The sequence below is a fragment of the Myotis myotis genome, unplaced genomic scaffold (assembly GCF_014108235.1).
Source record: "Myotis myotis isolate mMyoMyo1 unplaced genomic scaffold, mMyoMyo1.p scaffold_m19_p_9, whole genome shotgun sequence".
NCBI lineage: Eukaryota > Metazoa > Chordata > Mammalia > Chiroptera > Vespertilionidae > Myotis > Myotis myotis.
The window spans coordinates 10,039,022-10,059,070 of record NW_023416401.1 but is presented as its reverse complement, the minus strand read 5'-3'; the positions used below and the strand labels follow the sequence as shown (position 1 = coordinate 10,059,070).

General features: G+C 52.3%; 1 protein-coding gene across 1 annotated transcript in view; it reads right to left on the bottom strand.

The window, feature by feature from the left end:
- MYO5B (myosin VB) overlaps positions 1-20,049 on the bottom strand; it is a 197,725-nt gene that overhangs the window by 79,873 nt on the left and 97,803 nt on the right. Inside the window, exons 5-9 of the mRNA XM_036323412.1 lie at positions 7,929-8,085; positions 5,107-5,250; positions 3,526-3,607; positions 1,537-1,644; positions 306-415 (exon numbers count right to left, since the gene is read on the bottom strand). Of these exons, the coding sequence (XP_036179305.1) occupies positions 306-415; positions 1,537-1,644; positions 3,526-3,607; positions 5,107-5,250; positions 7,929-8,085 (601 nt within the window). The remainder of the gene's footprint in view (positions 1-305; positions 416-1,536; positions 1,645-3,525; positions 3,608-5,106; positions 5,251-7,928; positions 8,086-20,049) is intronic.

The following is a 20,049-nucleotide window of genomic DNA, read 5'->3' as shown; positions in this document are numbered from 1 at the left end:
ATCAACCAGTGAAGGCACCAACCCAATGCCTGTCTGTCTAGCTCTCTCTCCCTCTCTCGAAAGTCAATTAAATGTACTGAAGAGCCACTACATTCCCTGCCCTCCGTGATAGACATTTGATGGCAGCTGATTTGGAAAAGGATTTGTTCTTTCAAAACACTATCAGCAAGGGACCAGAAACCATTTCTGGGAAGAATAAATAACCTACGCGTGCCCTCTAAACGCACAGACGCGTTTCGGTCGTGGGGAACTGCGAGAACAGGGGGAGCTGCGGACATCTGCCTCCGCGCTGGCATGCGACTTACTGATACGCTACAGGAGTCATCCTGGCGCTCGGCCTGAATCTCCACGTTTCCCAGGTGCAGGATGGAAGCGATTATCTTAAAAATGCTTATCTGGTGGGACTCTCTCACTCCTGGGGGAAAAAAGAACAAATGACACTCAATCTCCACAGCAGGATAGAAAGGGCATTTCACCTTTTTAAGGGCCTTTTCGTGTTTTTTTTTTTAAAGGTTTGATTTGCCTTTCTGGGGCAGTGACTCCTAAAACGATTCCAGCTCCTCACCAAGTAATTGCCACTCACAGCACAGCTCCGAGGGCACCGGGCTCCCCGACTGAACGGGCGTGCCTCCGCTCTGACCGTCGTGATCAGACCAGAGGGGTCACGGCACCGTCTTCCCGTCTCCAGGAGCAAAGGAGGGGCAGCAATCTGCAGGCTCATTTTGGACTCAGATTTCCACCACACGCTTCATGGGTGTCGTGATGAGTTTAATAAGAATGGTCGTTTATCTGCCGCCATTTTCCTCCCAACACAATCTCCCACAAACATCTGCGGCACCCATCCAAAGTGCCGACGGGGGAGGGGGAGGAGAAACGCCCGGGAGAGCCGCGACGGCCGGGCGGCCAGGGAGCCGCTGCTGCCCCCCACGCCATATGCTCCCTCGCAGGGACAGGCACGCACGCCTTCCCCGAGCCACTGTGGCAGCAAACGCCCTGTCACATTTGTGTACGTGACTAAGTTGCCAAAGACATGGATAATCTCTTACAATGTTCACTTCGCTGTCAGGCATTATCCCGTCTCCTTAAATTGCAAAATATTTCAGAAGCAAAATAAAAGTTACGGAATAATGCAATGAACACCAGTCAGCCTACCACACTGTTGAGGAAATAATACAGTTGTTCCCACATATTCCTCCCCAGCTGCAATTAATTTTAAGGCAATCATTTATCAGACTAAAAATAAGTCAGTGACACCTATGTTCGTGGGAGTAAACACGTGTCCTGCCAGGATGGAAACCTTTGCTCATTTAGCCCAGAGAGCAGTGCACCCTCAAGTTCCCACTTTGAGGACAGGTCAACAAGAAGTGTGGACACCTGAAAGCTGGGGCGGGAGAAGAGCGAGGAAAGACTCGCTGAGGACAAGAGGCCTCCCCGTCCGCTGACGAGGGTGGACAAGCCAAGTGGGAGTGGCCATGCTTTTCTCCTCCCCATGAAAGGAACCCTGCCGGCCTCCCCCGCTCCCCCCAAGCTCCTTACCAAGGAGCGTGAAGGCTTGTCGAGTCTTCTCAAAGTCCTCCGCGTCGTCCACGCCCTCGATGGACGTGTCTCCTCCCTGGGACGTGTAGAAAAAGTCCTCGGCACAGGCTGTGGAAGGAAGGAGCGAGGCATCAGACATGGGGATGGGGGGAAGCACTGAGGGAGGAGAGCTTCACCCCCAGTTTACCCGCAGACAGTGATGCGTGGGGAGTCCTGCTCCCTTAGTAAGCCACCCCAGACCCGGTGACATCCCCAGTCCACATGGAACCCTCTCCCACATTATCTGACCTGACAATGGCAAGTGGAGAGAAAACTTAAATAAGGAAAGACAGACAATGACACCCACAGCCAGGATGAGGTGTCATGTTTGTGTAAAACGGTTCTGTGGCGATCAGGGGAAGGGACAAGATGAGCGAGGCAGGGCCATTCACCCCGGAGTAGAATTTGCCCAAGACTTGTTTCTAAAAGGGGCCTAATCCACACAGGCAGGTAAGATGTGCGCACACCTAGAATCCCAGGCTCCCATGACCTTCAACGACCTTCGCCTGAGCATCTTGTCTGATAAAGGAGGGGCAGCGATATGCCCAAGGGGACATGCATCTTTGGTTCATTTGTTTTACTAAGTTGAAGCACCCTTGAGCCACTGGGCACATGGACAAGGCTGGGACCCTCGCTGTTTGCTCTCAGCCCCCCACTTCATTCCTCTTCAGTCCGGCCTTGGGGGCAGCCGGGGCGGCAGGTGAGGGCCAGGCTCGGTACTAGAGCTCAGAGCCTGCCTTGGCAGAAGGAGTAACGGACACCGCCCGGGAGCATTTGCACTGTGGGGCCAGGAAGCTAGCATTTAAGGCCACAAACACACATGATCCAAACCACCCCGAAAAGCACTCACGTTTCCCACACTCTATGTAGCACCTTTGGGTGGTACAACCCTGCCTGGGACTTAGTATCTCCATGTGTATAACGTCTGATGTCGACATTGGCTGGTTTTCCTCCTCCTCTGAGCATGTGCCGTGGAGCACGCATCAGTGGAACATGCCTAGACGCCCCAGTCCTTCCTCAACACGACTTTCCAGTTTGACCTCCTAGCCACTTCTGAGTCTCCCTCCTTCCTCCACTCTGACTGGGTCTAACCTTCAGCGCCTGCTGGCTGAGGCCTGTTGCAAAAGCTTAGCCAGTCTCCTGCTTCTGCCCCGTGCCTGGAACAGCCAGCAACGCGCTCTCCGTTAAAGCGCACAGAGACCCCTCCTGCCCCGCTGCCCTCAAGGCAGAGGTCAAAGGCCCTCGAAGAGCCTGCTGGGCCTTTCTTCATGAAGTGGCCTCCCCTGTCCCACACTCGGGCCTGTCCTTCCCCACCTCTCCGTCCCAGCTTCCTGCTGCCATTCCTCACCTCACCCGTCAGCCCCTTAAATGGCCCTGCTCACCTCTCCCTCCTGGCCGCTCCCCATTTCCCACTTTGCACCCCGTGCTCCACGCCACTGAGCTTTGCCAGTGCCTCCGCCGGTCAAGCCCACAGTGCCAGGCCCAGCTAGGAAGCAAACAGCTCAGTCCCCAGCCCCCGCCTCACACAGCCTGAGCCGGAAGCATCAGGCGACACCTCTGCCCAGGAACGAGCGCCTAAGCCAGGCGTAGGGTAGGAAGGAGGGCTCCCTGGAGGAGCCGCTCACACGCTGGTGCCTGGAGGCGCTCCAACGGGAGAGGAAAACGTGGACCCTGAACTCACCACAGGCTCAGCAAAGGGAGAGCCTATGGAGGAAGGCACTTCAGGCCTCTGTGCAGGGACATGCTCAGCCCCCTCACATCTCACCGCGCTGAGGGCTCTGGCACAGAGCGAGCGTGCCAAAGGCTTGGTGAAAGCACCAGGTCTCATTTCCCTGTAGGCTCGCCTTTCAGAGCACCTCCTGTGAGGCCTACGTGGAGGCAACTGAAGGTGCATGCACCTGCAGCGCAGCCCCCACCACCACCACCAGGGCGGCGACGTGGTGCACTCACTCAGGGCGAGCTCCTTCAGTTCCGGGAGGCTGGCCGCCGCGCAGAGCTGGTAGAAGATGTGGTAGTTCCTCTCGTCGTCTGCCTGGAGGAGGACAAAGGTCAGCAGTTTTAGGCTGGTCACCCCCAGGAGCGCCCCCTCCCCATCCTAACCCCAGGGTGCTCCGGTGTCAGAGGTCAAGACTTCTCCACACCTGCCCCTCAACCCCACCTCCGATCTTCCAGCCACTCAAGTGGGGCCTTCTTCCAACCCAGGGGGTTTCCCCTCTGAAATGAAAACGTTATTTCCTTTCCCTTCTATGAACATCATTGCTATTCCGCACACGGCGTGTCCGCCATCAGCACCCACTCAGCCAGCCGTGCTGCCGGCTCCAGCTGCATAGACACACCTCCCGCTGTGGGCTCCTGTCTCCTCGGGAGGCCTGGGGCTGAGGAAGAGCCCGCTCTGGCCCACCGCCAGGCTGGGCAGCAGGAAAGGTCCCTGAGTGAGGCAGGGCTGAGGGCACATTCGGGCCAGACCTGCCCTAAGTTGGCACTGGTGTTGGCATCAGGTTGTTGGGGGGGGGGGGGAGGCCCGAATGAAGGGAGCCGGGGGGAGGAAAGCTCCCGGGTGCTGAGGGGAGTCTGGCAGAGCCTGGGCAGCACCTTACCCGCACCCCGTGCAGCGGGCTGTGTGCTTGGCTGCAGGGAAACGAAGACCGTGGGGCTGTCTAGTCAAACCTGGGAGGTGGAGAAGCAGCCTCAGCAACACAGGGAAAGAAAAACGACCAAGCTGGCTAAGGAGATCGTGAAGCCATTGCCAAGAGTCAGCACGGAGACGGGTGCCACGAGACACGAACACCTGAGGCCTCTTTTGATGTCCCCTCTGGAGGCGGCTGAAATGCCAGGGCAGGAAGCCATTCGCCGGGGGAGAGTGTGCGGCCGGCTCACACCCGGGCACAGACCAGCGTCTCGGTCCCGGGATGGGACATCGAAAGGAGCTGGAGGAGGCCCGTTCTCCTGCTGGGAGCCGACTGACCTCCACCAGAGGCCGGGAGGAGGCAGAGGGGGCCATCAAGAAGCCGAAGAGCAGTGGGAAGAAGGGAACGGAAGGCGAGCACAGAAATGAGGAACCGAGTCTGGGGAGAAGCGGGAACCCCATTAATTTGAAAAGAAAACTGGGTTGGTTTTTGCCTTTTTTATAACCTGCCAAGTAGGAAGGTTCCCGGGAGAGCTCAGCCCCATAGACGCCGTGTGGCATCCCCTGGCCATGCCGCTGAAACCCACGGAGGACTCCTTCCTCACGGCCCCTTCAGGGTCGAGCACCGGCTCGCACCTAACAGGCACTCAGTATGTGTGTGTTGACTGAATCTGAAAACAATACTCACTGGGAAATAACTGGTACCATGTTTTCCAGGCATGATGCCTACAGCACTTGAATGCATACTTAACGATGGAAGGAGAGAAATAAAACCAAAAGAACAAGCGTCTCCCATTCCAGGCTCAGAGGGTGAGTTGCTCTTCGGATGCAGGGCGTGGGGTCGGGGAGCAAGTCTCAGCGTCCATGGGGGGAAACATACAGAACGCGCCCCGTCGCCCCCTCACCTGGAAGACCACCCTGGACTTCTCCAGCAGGTAGGTCCTCATGTTGGCCCCGATGATGTGGTACCTCTTGTCAAAGCCAATCTGAATATACTTCCCAAAGCGGCTGCTGTTGTCATTGCGGGTGGTTTTGGCATTTCCGATGGCCTGTTCAGAACAAACAAACGAAAGATGTGCAAGACGAGGAGGGCTTGCCCGACGTCTGGGGATCGCCGCTGAGGGACACGCCCGCTTTACCTCACCAGGCTGCGTCAGGGAGTGACAGGATGGATCTACACGTGCTTTTAAAGTATAAAATGGTACCCACACAGGGAAGAGGTCGTATTATTACTACCAAACCCATAATCCCTACTGTGGGAATGAAGAACTTTCAATGTCTGTGTGTGTGAAGAACTTGCATGTCATTCTCTGGCTTTTAAACCCAGGCTGGGTTTTTCTGGTGACTGACCTAGGAAACATGTTGATGCAGGAGGGAAGCCAGTCCAATTGCTATGAATGATACAAATCCAAGCTTTGACCATCACTGAGTCCAGAGTCCAACAAAAGAGGCGGATACGATGCAAGTAGTTAAAACTTGGAAAAGGAGCAAATGATAGAAGCAGGAAATTACAGAAGAAACTCACATGACTGATGAACATCAGAAAAAGACACACGGCCTCAGCAGTAATCAGGGAGCGGCAGGCTAAACGGACAGACCAGAGTGGCAGTAACCAAGGGCTTTGAGACTATGAAATGAGGATGAGGCTGTACAGAAAAGGAGACTCGCACACGGCTGGTTCAATGTAAATGGGGACAACCATCTGGGCACATCAATAAAACTGAACACCCATGCCCCTAACAACTCATCACCGCTACTTCTAGACAGTACCTAGAGGCTGCATGTGGCAATACAAATATATAACCTAAATGTCCACCAATAGGGGGAAGAGACACATAAAATGTGGAACAGTCATACAATGGATACCATAAAGCTGTTCAACAAAGTACATTGGAGCATGATTCATGGATAAATAAAAAGACGTTGAGTGGCAAGCATTCACGAGATGGTGGATAGCATGTGGCTCCATGCATGGGGAACATCACGGAATAGGCTTCTTATTTGCATGCACACATATGGAGTAAAATAAAAGTGGACTGGAACGTGTCATTTCAACGTAACTGAGATTATTCAATAACCAGGTACCTCCTGTGCAGCATGGAAACAGAAGGAAGGGAGCCATTAGCTGGGCCCTGCAGACTGAAAGCAGCTTCACGTGTCTAATGAAGTGGATGTTAGAGGGCGACAGACTTTTACCCCCAGGGGAGGACGGGGTTCTGACTATAAATACAGCGTGGGCAAAGGGGCAGGGGCATGTGAGAGCACGGACACGTGTGAAGTGGGTAGAGTATGTGGACACATGAGAGAAGCCAAGAGGAGATGGGATCAGCAAGGGATGTTGAGGCAGATTCTTATACAGGTGAATAGTTATAGGCTTTCTTGTTTTTTTATCTTTGAAAAGAAAATTCAAGCCCTGAGAATGTGCATAGTAACTGGTCTTAGTTTCTATCCATTTCCCTAACTGAAACCCTGGCCTCCTTTCTTTCTCCCAGGATTTTTTTTTGGGGGGGGGTAGGTACCCTCTGAGGCTCCCACAGTTGTATGCCAGCAGACTCGTCACCCCAACAAGCCACGGGACCCCGTTGGCCTGAGCTGGGGTTCTGCCCCGACTCTAGCTGTCTCCTGATTACCAACGGCCCTTTAATCAGTGCTGACTGTGAGCGAGTCGCTGCCGGGCTGCTGATAAGCTCTTACACAGAACGGGGTCAGAGAGCTCTGCGCTGACACCGAATCAGGCCAATCCGTCCTCGAATCACTTTTAATTCGAACAACTGCCACTTGGCGCAGCCCCAGGGGAACTCGGCCTCCTCACACCCGCTCTCTCCCAGTCTCCCCCGGAGGCGCTGCCGTCGCTGGGCTGTAGACATCATGAGATGAAGACAGAACCATAGCCCGCTGCTTCGTGGGGAGGAGCACTCCTTCCCCGGGAGGGGCAGAGCCATCAGCAGTCGGCTGCCCCCTGATTAAGACGGGCCTGGCTTGGCCATGACCCTCTGAGGAGCCACTGGGCTCCCTGGACACAAGGACCCGGCTAGACTCTAGACTTATGACAAGTTGGCGACACTCTGACCCCACCCAGAGTTCTTCCTGCCCAAGTTCATATCCAGGATCTCGTATTAGTCTAACACTTAATAACAGCTCAAGGATGGTAAAATTCTACATTTGACAGAATGAGCCTTCGGGACTTACACAATTTCCCAAGTCCCAACTCTACAAGGCAGAAATTTAATGTTTTGAGCCCAAATGACTGTAGCATTTATTTGCACGACATCATGCAAGATTAGGCTGGTTCATGTACACACTCCTTCCTCCTTTAGACCTTAGCAACTGAACCCCATCTGTGTATTTGGGGAGCATATTGCACTCACATGTCTCCCATGCTACAGCACCCTGCCTGCCCAGCCATCCACTCACCTACCCAGGCCATAACGGATACTGAAGACAGAATTTAGATCACTGCCATTTAAAAATCATTCCCAGAACAGGAACTCAGGGAGATGCTCGCGTGCCCACGGTCACAGGAGCATTAGTCACAGTAGCCAAAATAATGGAAGCGATTTCTCCCTCGGCAGTGGACAGCAGGCTCTCGGTGAGAGACGTGAATGCTGACCGCCTGGGGTGCTCCCAAGGGTTCTTGTGAGCAGCCACCCAAGGTGGGCACCCAGCAGTCCTGCTGCCGGCGGAAGGGACTCCAACCAGGAAGGCCAAGGGCGCTGGAAGGCTTTACCTCCATGATGGGACTGGATGCCAGGACCTTCTCTTCGATGTTGGTGTCACTGGCTGAGCCGCCCACCGTGGCGAAATAGCGCATGGCGTACTTGGCGGACACCGTCTTGCCGGCTCCGGACTCCCCGCTGACGATGATGGACTGGTTCTTCTCGTCTCTGGAAGGGAAAGCACTGGTCAGGTGCTGGCCATGGAAGGCGCTGCTGCCTGCGGCCTGAGCCCGACCGGGAGCATCTCTGTCTCTTAGGGACGAAGGTAAGGGACAGGATCGGCAAAGTGGGAGCAGGAAAGGAGTTCTGAAAGGGCTTGCGAATGACACACACCCTTCTTTATGACACACAGGAAGGGGCGCAGCCCGCCGGTCACTCGGCCAGGCTCTCTCTGGATGCAACGCCCCTTAGGTCACCGCCATGTACAGATAAATCTCCCCTGAGAACGTACAGATGCATAGTCTCACCCTTATTTCTGTAATAGGCCCACCTTGTGCTGCTGGGTAAGTTACCATATTTTCAAGAACAAGGATCCTTTCTTCTCCCCTGGTAGCTGAGCCTAGCGTGCCAGCGGACAGTTTTGAACACTTCTGTCCGTATGTATGTATCACAAAGGGCAGCCATTCGCCACCGGGCAGGTCTCGCCTCAAGTTTCCCAGAAATGAGATAAACAGCTATCAATTACAATAAGAGGGATTTCAGTCGGACTAAATGGAAGGTAGAAAGAACTCTATGTCAGATAGAAATGTATCTATATTTATCCCTTTAAAACAGCAGGAAGACAGATGAGTGATGGAAAGAGCAGGCGATGAGGTTCAAGGAACATAGATGGTCAAGCAGAGAGTTGAGAACAAATGTTTGGGCCACGGGTTGGGAGGTGAGTTGCTTGTAAGGGCTACACTCAGCCATCTGCCTCCAGTTCACACGCGCACTGCCAGGAGGCAAACACTTCACTTTCCATCTCCAGTGCTTGGCACAAAATAGATCCTCAATATATACAGTTGGACTAGCAGCTTCTTAGGGATCAACCAGCCCCTCTTTTCCAGATGAAGAAACTGAGACGTGGGAAGGTGGGTTTAGAACTCAGGGCTCCTGGCACCAGCCGAAAACTCTTCACACCAGCCCCGTGGCTTGCTGGGCAGAGCGGGTTATAGGAGAATGAGCAGAGCAGCCACCACCTCACCTGGCTAATAACCCACACAGGTAGGCTGCAGTTTATCCGCACAGAGGGCTGGGCCAATGGCCAAGAAGCTGGGAAAGTGGTGCCCTGGGGTTGATGTTAACTGGAGATGGATGAGAAAGACAGAAAGGAGCTGGGAGCACCGGGGAGATGCAGGTGAGCTAACTGGGCTGAGGAAGCCTTAACCTTCAGCCACTCTTCAAGGTCAGCAAAGAGCTGTGTGGTCCGTACTCACACAAACCATCATCAATGGGGAGGGGCCTGAGTGAATACAGGTGAATGATAGACTCTGTTGAACAGATGAAAATGGAAAAAAAAAAGTGGATCTTGCACAACTGGCTATACAACCAATTGACTGAAAATGTACTTAGAACCCGAGACCTGTTAATTGGAGAACGGAATAAGCAGCAGCTTTCTGAGACCTCTTGTATTTCCAGGATGTCGCTGTTGTCATCAGTGTCTGCTGTGGATGCCTGTATTTCCAATCCTCGTCTACTTTGTTATCTTAATTTTATTTAACGTTCTCGGGACCCTGGGGACCATGACAGGTGCCATCTCTCTTCTCAATGCCTTCAAAGTCCATTCCTGAGAGAACTGTGCAGACACGCGGCCATCCCAGGCGGCCAGGCAGCTGACAAGCTGAGCACAGGCCTCTGCCACAGGCCCGAGTCTCACCTTAAGTCTCTCTACCTGCAACAAGGAGGACTGGATCGCAGAGTCACACCCAAATGTGTGGAGTTCTGCCTAAAGTCTGTATGTTTAACCTAAAATTAATGGATGAGCCCAGGATGTGCTCTTATGTTGATGTCAATTTCACAAGTTTTGGTTATTTTGGGCTGGCTGTGGGGAAGATATTTATAAGGAAGGAATTCTACCCAACGTCCTTCAAAAACATAACCCAGCCCTGGCCAGGTGGCTCAGCTGGTTGGAGCGTCGTCCCAATACACCAAGGTCACAGGTTCAATCTCTGTTCAGGGCACATACAAGAAGCAGTCAAGGAATGCATAAATGGGTGGAGCAACAAATCAATGTGTGTGTTTTTCTCTCTCTCTAAAATAATCAATAAAATAAAAATTTTATCCTATATAATAAAAGGCTAATATGCAAATCAACCGAACAGCAAAACGACCGGTCGCTATGAAGCACACTGACCACCAGGGGGCAGACGCTCAACACAGGAGCTGCCCCTTGGTGATTCAGCCAGAAGCCAGGCTCATGGCTGGCGAGTGCAGTGGCGTGGCAGGAACCTCTCCCACCTCTGCGGCAGCACTAAGGACCCCTAGGTGGACATCCCCCAAGGGGTCCTGGACTGCAAGAGGGCGCAGGCCAGGCTAAGGGGAGCCGCCCGCCCCCGTACACGAATGTCGTGCACCAGGCCTGTAATATATATATATATACATACACACACACACACACACACACACACCACACACACCCATGTGTGACTCCATCCATTCAGCCCAATACATGACTTAGCTGGCAACTGAGATCAAACTGCTTTTCTCCTGTGCCCAGGAATTTCATATCCAGCTTGGCTCAGGCTGCTGTCAGGAAGGTACCACTACCCCAAACAGGAACAGCCCCTTGAAGGTCTGTGCCTCAGGCAGGAAACAGAATTCTGCGTAAGGAGCCCAGCCATCGCCAGCTTCCAGGAAAGACTCAGCCAGCAGCACCTGCACGTACAGGTACTCCCGGTTCACACGGCATCCCCATCTGTGACACCCAGGAGGCAAGATCTAATTGCTCTAAACCCCTTCTCCTGCAAAAATGTCCCATCAAACCACAGTGGCATCTCCCCTCCCCATTCTGGCAGGACCCCCGGGGCTTCTTTCTTTATTCTTTCTGACTTTGCAGGGGCCTGAAGCTAGCCCAGCTCACCGATCTTCTCTTCCTTGATCTCACAACTCAGTTCCTGCTACTCAATCATCTTCTGCCTTAAGGAGGCTCGTCGTTGACTGTTTTTCAATGTAATTAATCACCTATTTACATCCTGGTCGAATGGTGTACAAAACCCTTAGCCATGTGTCTCTTGCTTGGGATTCATAGCTCTTCCCATTTTAAAGAAGCCAAACCTGCAAGTTGGAAAGCCAGGTGACATGCCCAATGCGACCCCAGCCCACACGCGAACATGGGCTCCCGTCTGCTGCGCGATTTCCATCTGGGCTGGGCTGTGACATCCCTATCATCCTTATACCCTTTGCTGAATAATAAAGCACCCCTGAGTGAACTCCCCTAACAAACCTGGCCTCGTCGAAGAGACAGACACGAACCAGGTGTCCTCAGCTTCCTCACTGAAACGTCACTTCGGAAGCCCTTCCCTCACCACCTACCTTCACAGCATTCACCATACAACTTGACTGGTCTCCCCTCCAGAACAGAAGCTCATGGTGGTCCATCTCAGAGGCAGGGGCTTGGATGGGCCGGCCAGCACCTGGCGTGTGTCAAGAGGACAGCCCAGCAATGGCTAGCACAGAGACTCACATAGAGTGGTCCATACAGCTGAGCCCAGGGTCTGGTGTGCAATTTACTGCCCACAAATCGGCCGTGGTGGTCTCTGCCCTGTGCCAGTCTCTGGGGCCTTCCCAGGAGAAGGGGCCCGAGCACAGGGGTCCCACGCCTCAGACAGGCAAACTCTACTTCCCTGAACGGGGCACTCCCGAGAGAGGACAGAGAGTGGGGGACCATTCACGCTGAAGCCCCTACCCACAGCGCGGTCTCCAAACAAGAGGGAGGGGCAGTGTGGCTCAGACCCAGTAGGAAGGATGCCCTCTCTGCACACACCATTAAGTCCCTCCGCCGTTTCCTCCTCCAGTGACAAAGCATCCGAAAATTTGGGTGTGTCAGTAGAATACATTCGGTTCCCTAATGGGATCATCAATCTACTGTTTCTTGCCTGTCTGTGCCTGCCTAGCCTCTAATTATATTTTCAACACCCTCTCACAACCCAGATCACCTACTACCGTTGTGTTTTTAACTAAGCTAGAGGATGGGGACACCAAGGATTTTTAATTGAGAATTTGTTCAACCAAAATGTTTGTGTCAGGACCATGGACAGAGTTAATAACTAGGCGACAGGCTAGGCAGAATAATGAAAAAGAATCTTGGATGCAACGCTAAAAAAAAAAAGAATGAAAATACTTTAGTGGGATGATACCATCTTTAAAAAATCTGAAAAAGAAATAACGCCGAAATTAAGGATACACAGACAGAACTCTATGAATACAAAATGGTATCAAAACCTTTTTAGAGTGGGGAAGTTAGGTCAAGTCAGTGGGGGGGGGGGGGGCAGATAAGACTGGGGAAACAACTTTGGATTCTGTAGGGGAAAGAGTAAGGCTGGGGGCCAGAGAGAGGTTAGGATGGAGGCTGAGTTAGGGGAGAGGGATACACGAAATTACGGTAAGGCACCCCGAGGCTGGGACGGAGCCCACGGCCACAGTGACTCTAAAGTCAAATGCTTCCTCCCAAGGCGGGAGTCACTAAAGGGCACTTCTGCTGTGAGCAGGGGCTGGGCCAGAACGCTCCAAGCACGAGATCCTATGGACCCTGCCAACAAGAAAGCCCAGCCTCAAGGAGACACATCCTGGCACCTGGAGGGGGGTGCCTGGGTGAGGGTCCTGCAGGCCCTGGGTTCCAGGCCTGTGGGAGGTGGACCAGTGTCCCCGAGTCCTCTGCCGTCAGACACTGATGTCCGACCCCCCTCACCCTCCCTCGGGAAGGGCTGTGCGCGCAGGCACAGCTCAGAATTCAAACCATCGGGCAGGCTGTCATGGTCACTGGAAACAACTTGATTGACAGTGGTCAGAGTCCTAAGGGTCTACTCGGAAAAAAGAAATTAAAGCTCTGACCGCGTAGGAGCTGAGTACTCAGCGCATGTAATATCCAAGGATCATGTTCCCACTCCAGTTCCACGGCGGCCCCTGGAGAGCCGAGTTCTATTTATAAGCCGCCATGTGGAGTGCGGGGCAGGTAGCGCCATGGGTCCAGCCCTTCCCTTCCTTGCGTTCCCAGAGAGGCTTCTCCTCTCGGATGTGCTGGCGTCGCAGGAAGAAGCCCGGGGCGCCCCAAGCCCACCCCCTGGCAGACAAGCAGGGGCGACAGACTGTATGATTCCAACTACATGGCACCCGGAAAAGGCAAAACTGTGGAGTCAGTCAGCAGACCAGTGGTTGCCAGGGGAGAGATGAAGCACAGAGGACGTTCAGGGCTGTGATGACCCATAGTGATGGGCACATGTCATTATGTATGAGACAAATGTATAAGGACATGAACGTACACCAAGTATAAACCCGATGTAAACTGCAGACTTTGGGTGACTATGAGGTGTTAATGTGGGCTGATCAATTGTAACCAACGTACTGTTCGGACAGGGGGATGTGGACACTGAGAGAGGCTATTTGTATGAGGCCGGAGTATGTGGGAACTCTCTGTGCCTCCCTTTCAATCTTGCTGTAAACCTAAAACTGCTAAAAAAAATTGTCCTAATGTAAAAACAGAGATATGTTGAGGAAGATCTTAACTACTTAGATGGGCCATTCTTTGCATGCTGTAGACCTCGTAAAAACGTGTGAAGACACATTTGAAATCCTTTAACATGTCAATGTAAAGATACTGTTTGAATTGGATGAACAGTCCATTATGGAATGCTTTACCCAGATTATAATAGCTAACTCATACAGCACCTTCCGCATGCCAGGCATTTTCCATGTGCCCAACAACAGAGTCACAGACCAGTCCTAGGAATGAGGTCCTATTGTGATCATTGCCACATGACAGGTGAGGAGACAGACTCAGAGAGTGTAGGTGCCCTGTCTGAGGCCACACAGCTAGGCAGTGGCAGCATGAGACTCAGCCTCTGGCAGCTGGCTCCAGCATCCATGCTCCGGACCACTGCACCGCACGGCCGCCTCTGAGAGGAGGAGGTTGTCATGGTAACCCAGCATCCTAACACAACCGTGTTAGAGTGTAACCATTTCAACTACCACCCTCAGGCTAATACATGGTGTATTTCACAAGCAGTTTTAAAGAATCACAAGGAAAGAAGGGAGGGGGGGAGGGAAGCAGACAGACAGATAACCCAAACGAATGAAAGAGGCAGCACACTTCTCTCCGGGGGAGCTCAGATGAAGATCTATCCCCCCGTCTCTGGGATCGCCCAGCCTGCACTGTTGCACTTCACTTGTCTAAAGTAAGAATAATGTGAGACCGTGTTACACTCCAGAGCCATTTATTCTCTACTTGGGAGAGAAGACAGTAAATCAAACACAAACACAACAGACCTCCACATCAAGCCTGGCTGGCGTGTGAGAAATGAAAAGTTCCTAAACACACTTTTAAAATACACTATTATCCTTTTTTTAAATGTATTGTTGGCAGTATTACAGATGTCCCCATTTCCCCCCTCTTTGTCCTCCTCCACCCAGCCCCGCCCCACCCCAGGCCTCCCTCCCCAAGTTAGTGGAGGAATTCCAACCTATTACACAACACGAAGTGGTAGAAGTCACAGTTTTTCTTAATATTTTCCTCTATGACGTTTAAAAGGTGGGCCGAAGGGTTGTTATTAAACTACAAATGACAGGACACAAACTAACCAGGGCTCGAGACTGCCTCCACTGCCCTTCTGCTGAATCCACCCACACCCCTTTCTTGTGTCGGCCACTCTGGATCTAGCCTCTCACTCAAGCCCATGTGTTCTTGGTCCAGGCTGTTAGGGGCCAGTGTTCAAGCTAGCCACGTCTTTGACAAATGGCCTCACAAACTAGTCATCCATCACTTAGTCTGAGAAATCCGTCGTTAGGTGACACCACTGGGAATACTAAAAAAGGAATCCCTATCATAAAAGATTTGACCTCGAAAGCCTTCCAGTTCCACGTGAGGGAATCTTAGTCGTTCTAGGCATTTCATGAACACATACCCTGCGAAATAAAGCAAGGGGCTCTACCAATACAAGGATGTCAAATGAACGGAACTGTCAAAATAACAATCGCACGCAAACGGGAAAAGAAATCTCGGCGTTGGACCGCTGTGCTAGAGTTCATTCACATGAACTCCAATCGTGACGGGTCATCTGGGCAATGACATAAGGAATAAAACTTCAGGGGCCCAGGGACCCAGTGGGGAAGCAGAACAAACCAGAGAGGGAATCCAGGGTGGGGAAAAGCAGGCTTACAGTGTGAGTACGCAAAACATAACTTATCCTTGTATTCGTATTCATTAATTATAGTCTTATTTTCCAAATGAACAATTATACAACTACTTTTACCCCACCCTCTAGATCTTCAATATCCTAAATAAAGATTGGTACTAGAAATTTAAACTAAATTCAGCTAGACTCTCACTAGTTCCTACACCTATATTCGTCTGTTCTCAATACCCTCTCAGCACACGTGACGTGGGGCACAGCTGTTATTAGCTGGCAAGGGTGACTAGTCAGAGAAGTTGCTGGGTGCGAGGGCTTCCCCCTGCTCTTTCTCGCCCTGCCGCTAGGTGTAAGGCACTTTCTGAAAAGACATCCCATCACTCTAAGGACTCTTGGTATTGCTTTTCTCAAGAAGTTAATTCCCCTTTTAACTACAAAGGACATCTTTCCTAAGCAGGCTATTGATCCTGCAGCGTTGTGTTCTCTGGTTCTGGGAATAGAGGGGACTGAATTAATTTCTGTCATCTTTTGGCCGTACCTGCCCCTCCTCTGGCTTCCCACACCATCGATCCCCAGGCAGGCTCAGAAAGCATTTGGTTTTAAATGCGCCCCCTGCGGTCCTACAGGAGGCAGAGGCGGGCTCTCTCCAGGATGGGCCGCTAGCCGCAGGCTTCCTCACAGAAGAGGCCCTCGCTTCCCAAGGCCCTGCTCCTGGCAAAGACCAGGTGCATTTCCTGGGTCACACGGGTGGTTTCAGCGAAGTTCTCTCTCTGCCTCACACAGACAGCATCTGGGAGTGAATACGTATCAGCACCTGAGCCCCATCGGATGAGCTCAGCCCCTGCGGGGAGCCTGGATGTGGGCAGCCAGGGTTGAGAATCATCTACTGACACTGAAGGAACTCCCCCTTCTAAACACACTTTCAACTTCCGGGCTTCTTTCCTTGATCAAAACCTCTCTCTGCTCCTCACTGGTTTCTGCATCGGACAATGAGTGATTTTAAACATAATAGAGTCGATGCTATGTTCCCTCCAGATAGACTGGCAACCATCTCCCAGCCTCTATAATTCTCCTCTACAAAGACCTGTAAAACAGCCGGGGGAACCTGCCAGCCGCGTGAAGCTGCCTTCCTTACACATTCGCGTGCCCCGGACTGTCCTTGGAGGGCGGCCTGTACAGGGACCCCACTCCGTGTTGGGTTCTTCTTCCAGCACAACTTCCTTCCTCCCTTCCTTCCTTCCTCCCTTCCTTCCTTCCTTCCTTCCTTCCTTCCTTCCTTCCTTCCTTCCTTCCTTCCTTCTCTCTCTCTCTCTCTCTCTCTCTTCCTTTCTTTTCTTTCTTTCTTTATTTTTTAAATATTCTTTTTTTTAATTTTATTGATTTTTTTACAGAGAGGAAGGGAGAGGAATAGAGAGCCAGAAACATCGATGAGAGAGAAACATCGATCAGCTGCCTCCTGCACACCTCCCACTGGGGACGTGCCCACAACCAACGTACATGCCCTTGACCGGAATCGAACCTGGGACCCTTCAGTCCGCAGGCCGACGCTCCATCCACTGAGCCAAACCGGTTAGGGCCCAGCACATCTTTCTTGGGGGCCCTGTGACTCCGTGATAAACATCACCTATGACTGACCATCAGTGTTACCACTCCCACCACCACGGTATTAGACACTTAACTGAACAGCTGCTCTGTACCAGTCCTCATCCTGAGCATTTTCATTCATCAGCTCGCTGAATTCTAACCATCTGACGAGTCAGACTGTATCTGCCCCATTTCACAGCTGCAGACACTGGTGCAGAGTGGGGTTGAGATCTGGAACTTGCCAAGGTCACGGAGCCGTGTCCTGAGAACCCAGGTTGTCCTGTCCCTGGGCACCAACCCGCCCCATCTCCTCGCATCCTCCTTCCCCACTAAACTTAGGCACCATGTCGGACCGTTCACAGCCGCTGTCTTCCAGCGTCTAAATATAAACACACGCAGTTAAAACAGGAAGAGTGGGTAAGGTGGCGTGAAAGGATGTAACCAGAAATGCCAGCTCACCCTGCCAGGCTTCACATTTTATTAGCTTTTTCCGCTGAAAATTACTTCAGACACCTTGAAAAACGAAACCTTACTCACATGTCACCATCGCTATGAATTCCAAACGAAACCCACATGGGGTGACAAGTCTGACTCTGACATCAGCACAAGGTTGTGTACGGGGAACGGCGGGTGGTCCCCTGGGCACTGCCCAGCGCGGGCTCTCCGCCTGGCGCCTCGCACACTTGAACCTGTTTATCTCTTACCATAACCTGAGGAGGGAAGGGGGTACATGCATCTTCGTTTCATTTGAGGACATGGAGGTGTCTTCAGTGAAAGAACTTGACCAGGGGGGAACAGGAGGGAAGCGGTGGGGCTGGGGTCTGTGCAGGCCACCTCCTCAGAATGGGCCCCCGAAAACCAGGGCTGACAACCCAGTGTGCACGGGTTTCAACAAGGCTGCACAATACAGGCAAGTGCCTGACTACGTTTTTAGTTCTATCAGGTTAAGCTGTTAGTACCTGGGGAAAGAACTGTGCTGACATGTTACCAAAATCCATCCAGACGAACACTTCTTCATGGATAAGACAGGCAACAGATTTGTTAAATGTGCATGAGTAACGATGGTTAAAGGTGCAAACTGCATCAAACCGGGGGGACCTGATACATCAGATACAAAAATCAGGACTCAAAAAGATACACTTGCCGCCCTGATGGAACACAGGGACAAAGGGTGAGATTTAACGCCGATACCTGTCAGTCCCGCCCAGCACGTAAAGAAATCCATGTGCAAGCGCAGAAGGAGGGCAATACGTCTTAAAGCAGCTCGAACTTACAGCGACAGAAAGCAGATCAGCGGTTACCTGGTGTGGGGTAGGGGGCGGGGATTTCAGAGAAACAGGGAAACGTGGGGGCGTTCATGAAACATTCACTTCCTGCGCTGTGCGGGGGTCTCACAGGTGTGTACATACAGCAAAGCGTGTCCAACTGTATGTGCCATCTAATGCGTGTCCGTGCAGTTTAAACACGCACAGTTGATTGCTGGTATATTAAACCTCATTAAAGTTGCAGTAAATAGTTCTTGTGCATATGGGGGTGGGGGTAAGGGGAGCAGAAATTTAACAGCTTGCAAATTTGGTAAAAGTCAACAATATGAAATGACTGCCAGAAATCAGTGCAATTATAGGCTCTGCTCACAGAAGTCCTGCATGAGAACGTCACTCTTCACCTCACCGGGCAGACCTACGTGCGGAGACCCCCGAAATCAGAGAGAAAGACCAGCTGGGTGACCGCATGGGACAGGTCTGAAAACCCCCCTCAGAAGGAGGGCAGCCAGGATGCTGGGCCCAGTGCTGGGGAGAGGAGGACCCAGGCGGGCGAGGCCACCGTGTGTGAGAAGACGCCCAGGGCCCAGGTTCTGTACGGCTGTGCCAGGCGGGGCACAGACCCGCGGGTGAGAGCACGCGGAGACCTCGCAGAGCACCTGTAACAGAGAAGCTCCCGACCATGGAAGCTGCTAAAAAGGGAACCCATTTGCAGGAGTTACCTGTCCTGGGGATGGCCAGGCAGCCCCCAAAGGACCAGTGGCCGGGGCGCGGTCTCCCCGCATTCTTACGGCGCACTCAACCTCTACCAGGGGACTGCAGGCTTCCTCCGTCCTAACAGGCTGTGGCTCCCCAGGTACGAGAGAGTCACTGAATACACTGAAGCCTCCTCCATCCTGTGACTGTGCTGCGGGACCTCACACCACGCTGGGTGCACTGCAGAGAAGCAATTCTTAGCGACACTCACGACCTCTGCAGTGTCAGAGAGGTTAGACCAGCGGTTCTCAACCTGTGGGCCGCGACCCCTTTGGCTGTCGAACGACCCTTTCACAGGGGTTGCCTAAGACAATCCTGCATATCAGATATTTACATTACAATTCATAACAGTAGCAACATTACAGTTATGAAGTAGCAACGAAAATAATGTTATGGTTGGGTCATAGCATGAGGAACTGTATTTAAAGGGCCAGAAGGTTGAGAACTACTGGGTTAGACCAAGGCCATGGTCCAGGCCTATTCCTTTCTGACCTCAGTTTTAAAGGATGACAACATATACGTATCAGTGTCTTTTAACATAGGGATGCCACGAGTGTCATTCACTGCACAATTAAACAACTTTCCGCTACACTCAGAAAATTAAACGATGAAACTAGAATTTTAGCCCTGGACAGTGTGGGTCAGTGGATAGAGTGCCAGCCTTCAACCAAAGGGTCAAGCGTTTGATTCCCGGTCAGGGGTGCATACCTGGGTTTTGGGTCCGATCCCTGGCCCTGGTCGGGGTGTGTGCCAGAGCCAACCAATCGATGTGTTTCCCTCACATGGATGTTTCTGTCTTTCTCTCCCTCTCATTCCCTCCCTTCCTTTCCAATCTAAGAATCAATGAAAAATATATCCTCAGGTGAAAATTAACAAACAAACAAACAAAAAACCCAAAACTAGAATTTTAAACATAATGGGTAGAAATATAGAGAATGCTCTATAAAGGATCTAAGAGCTTATAAAGGATCAAAATGACGCCACAGACCTCAGCACTAGGGGCCACTGAGGAGGGTGACGGGCGGGTGCTGGCACGGCCGGGCGAGAGGGCAGGGGGAGGAGAGCGAGGTGGGCAGGGACCAGGAGGCACAGGTGGCGAGCACAGTGAGCCTGCACCCCTGGGAGCCACTCGGGACAGGTTGTAGGAATGAGAGATGAAGACCATGTCAGAGCGGAAATGAGAGGCCGTCCCGTGTACAGATATCTCAAGC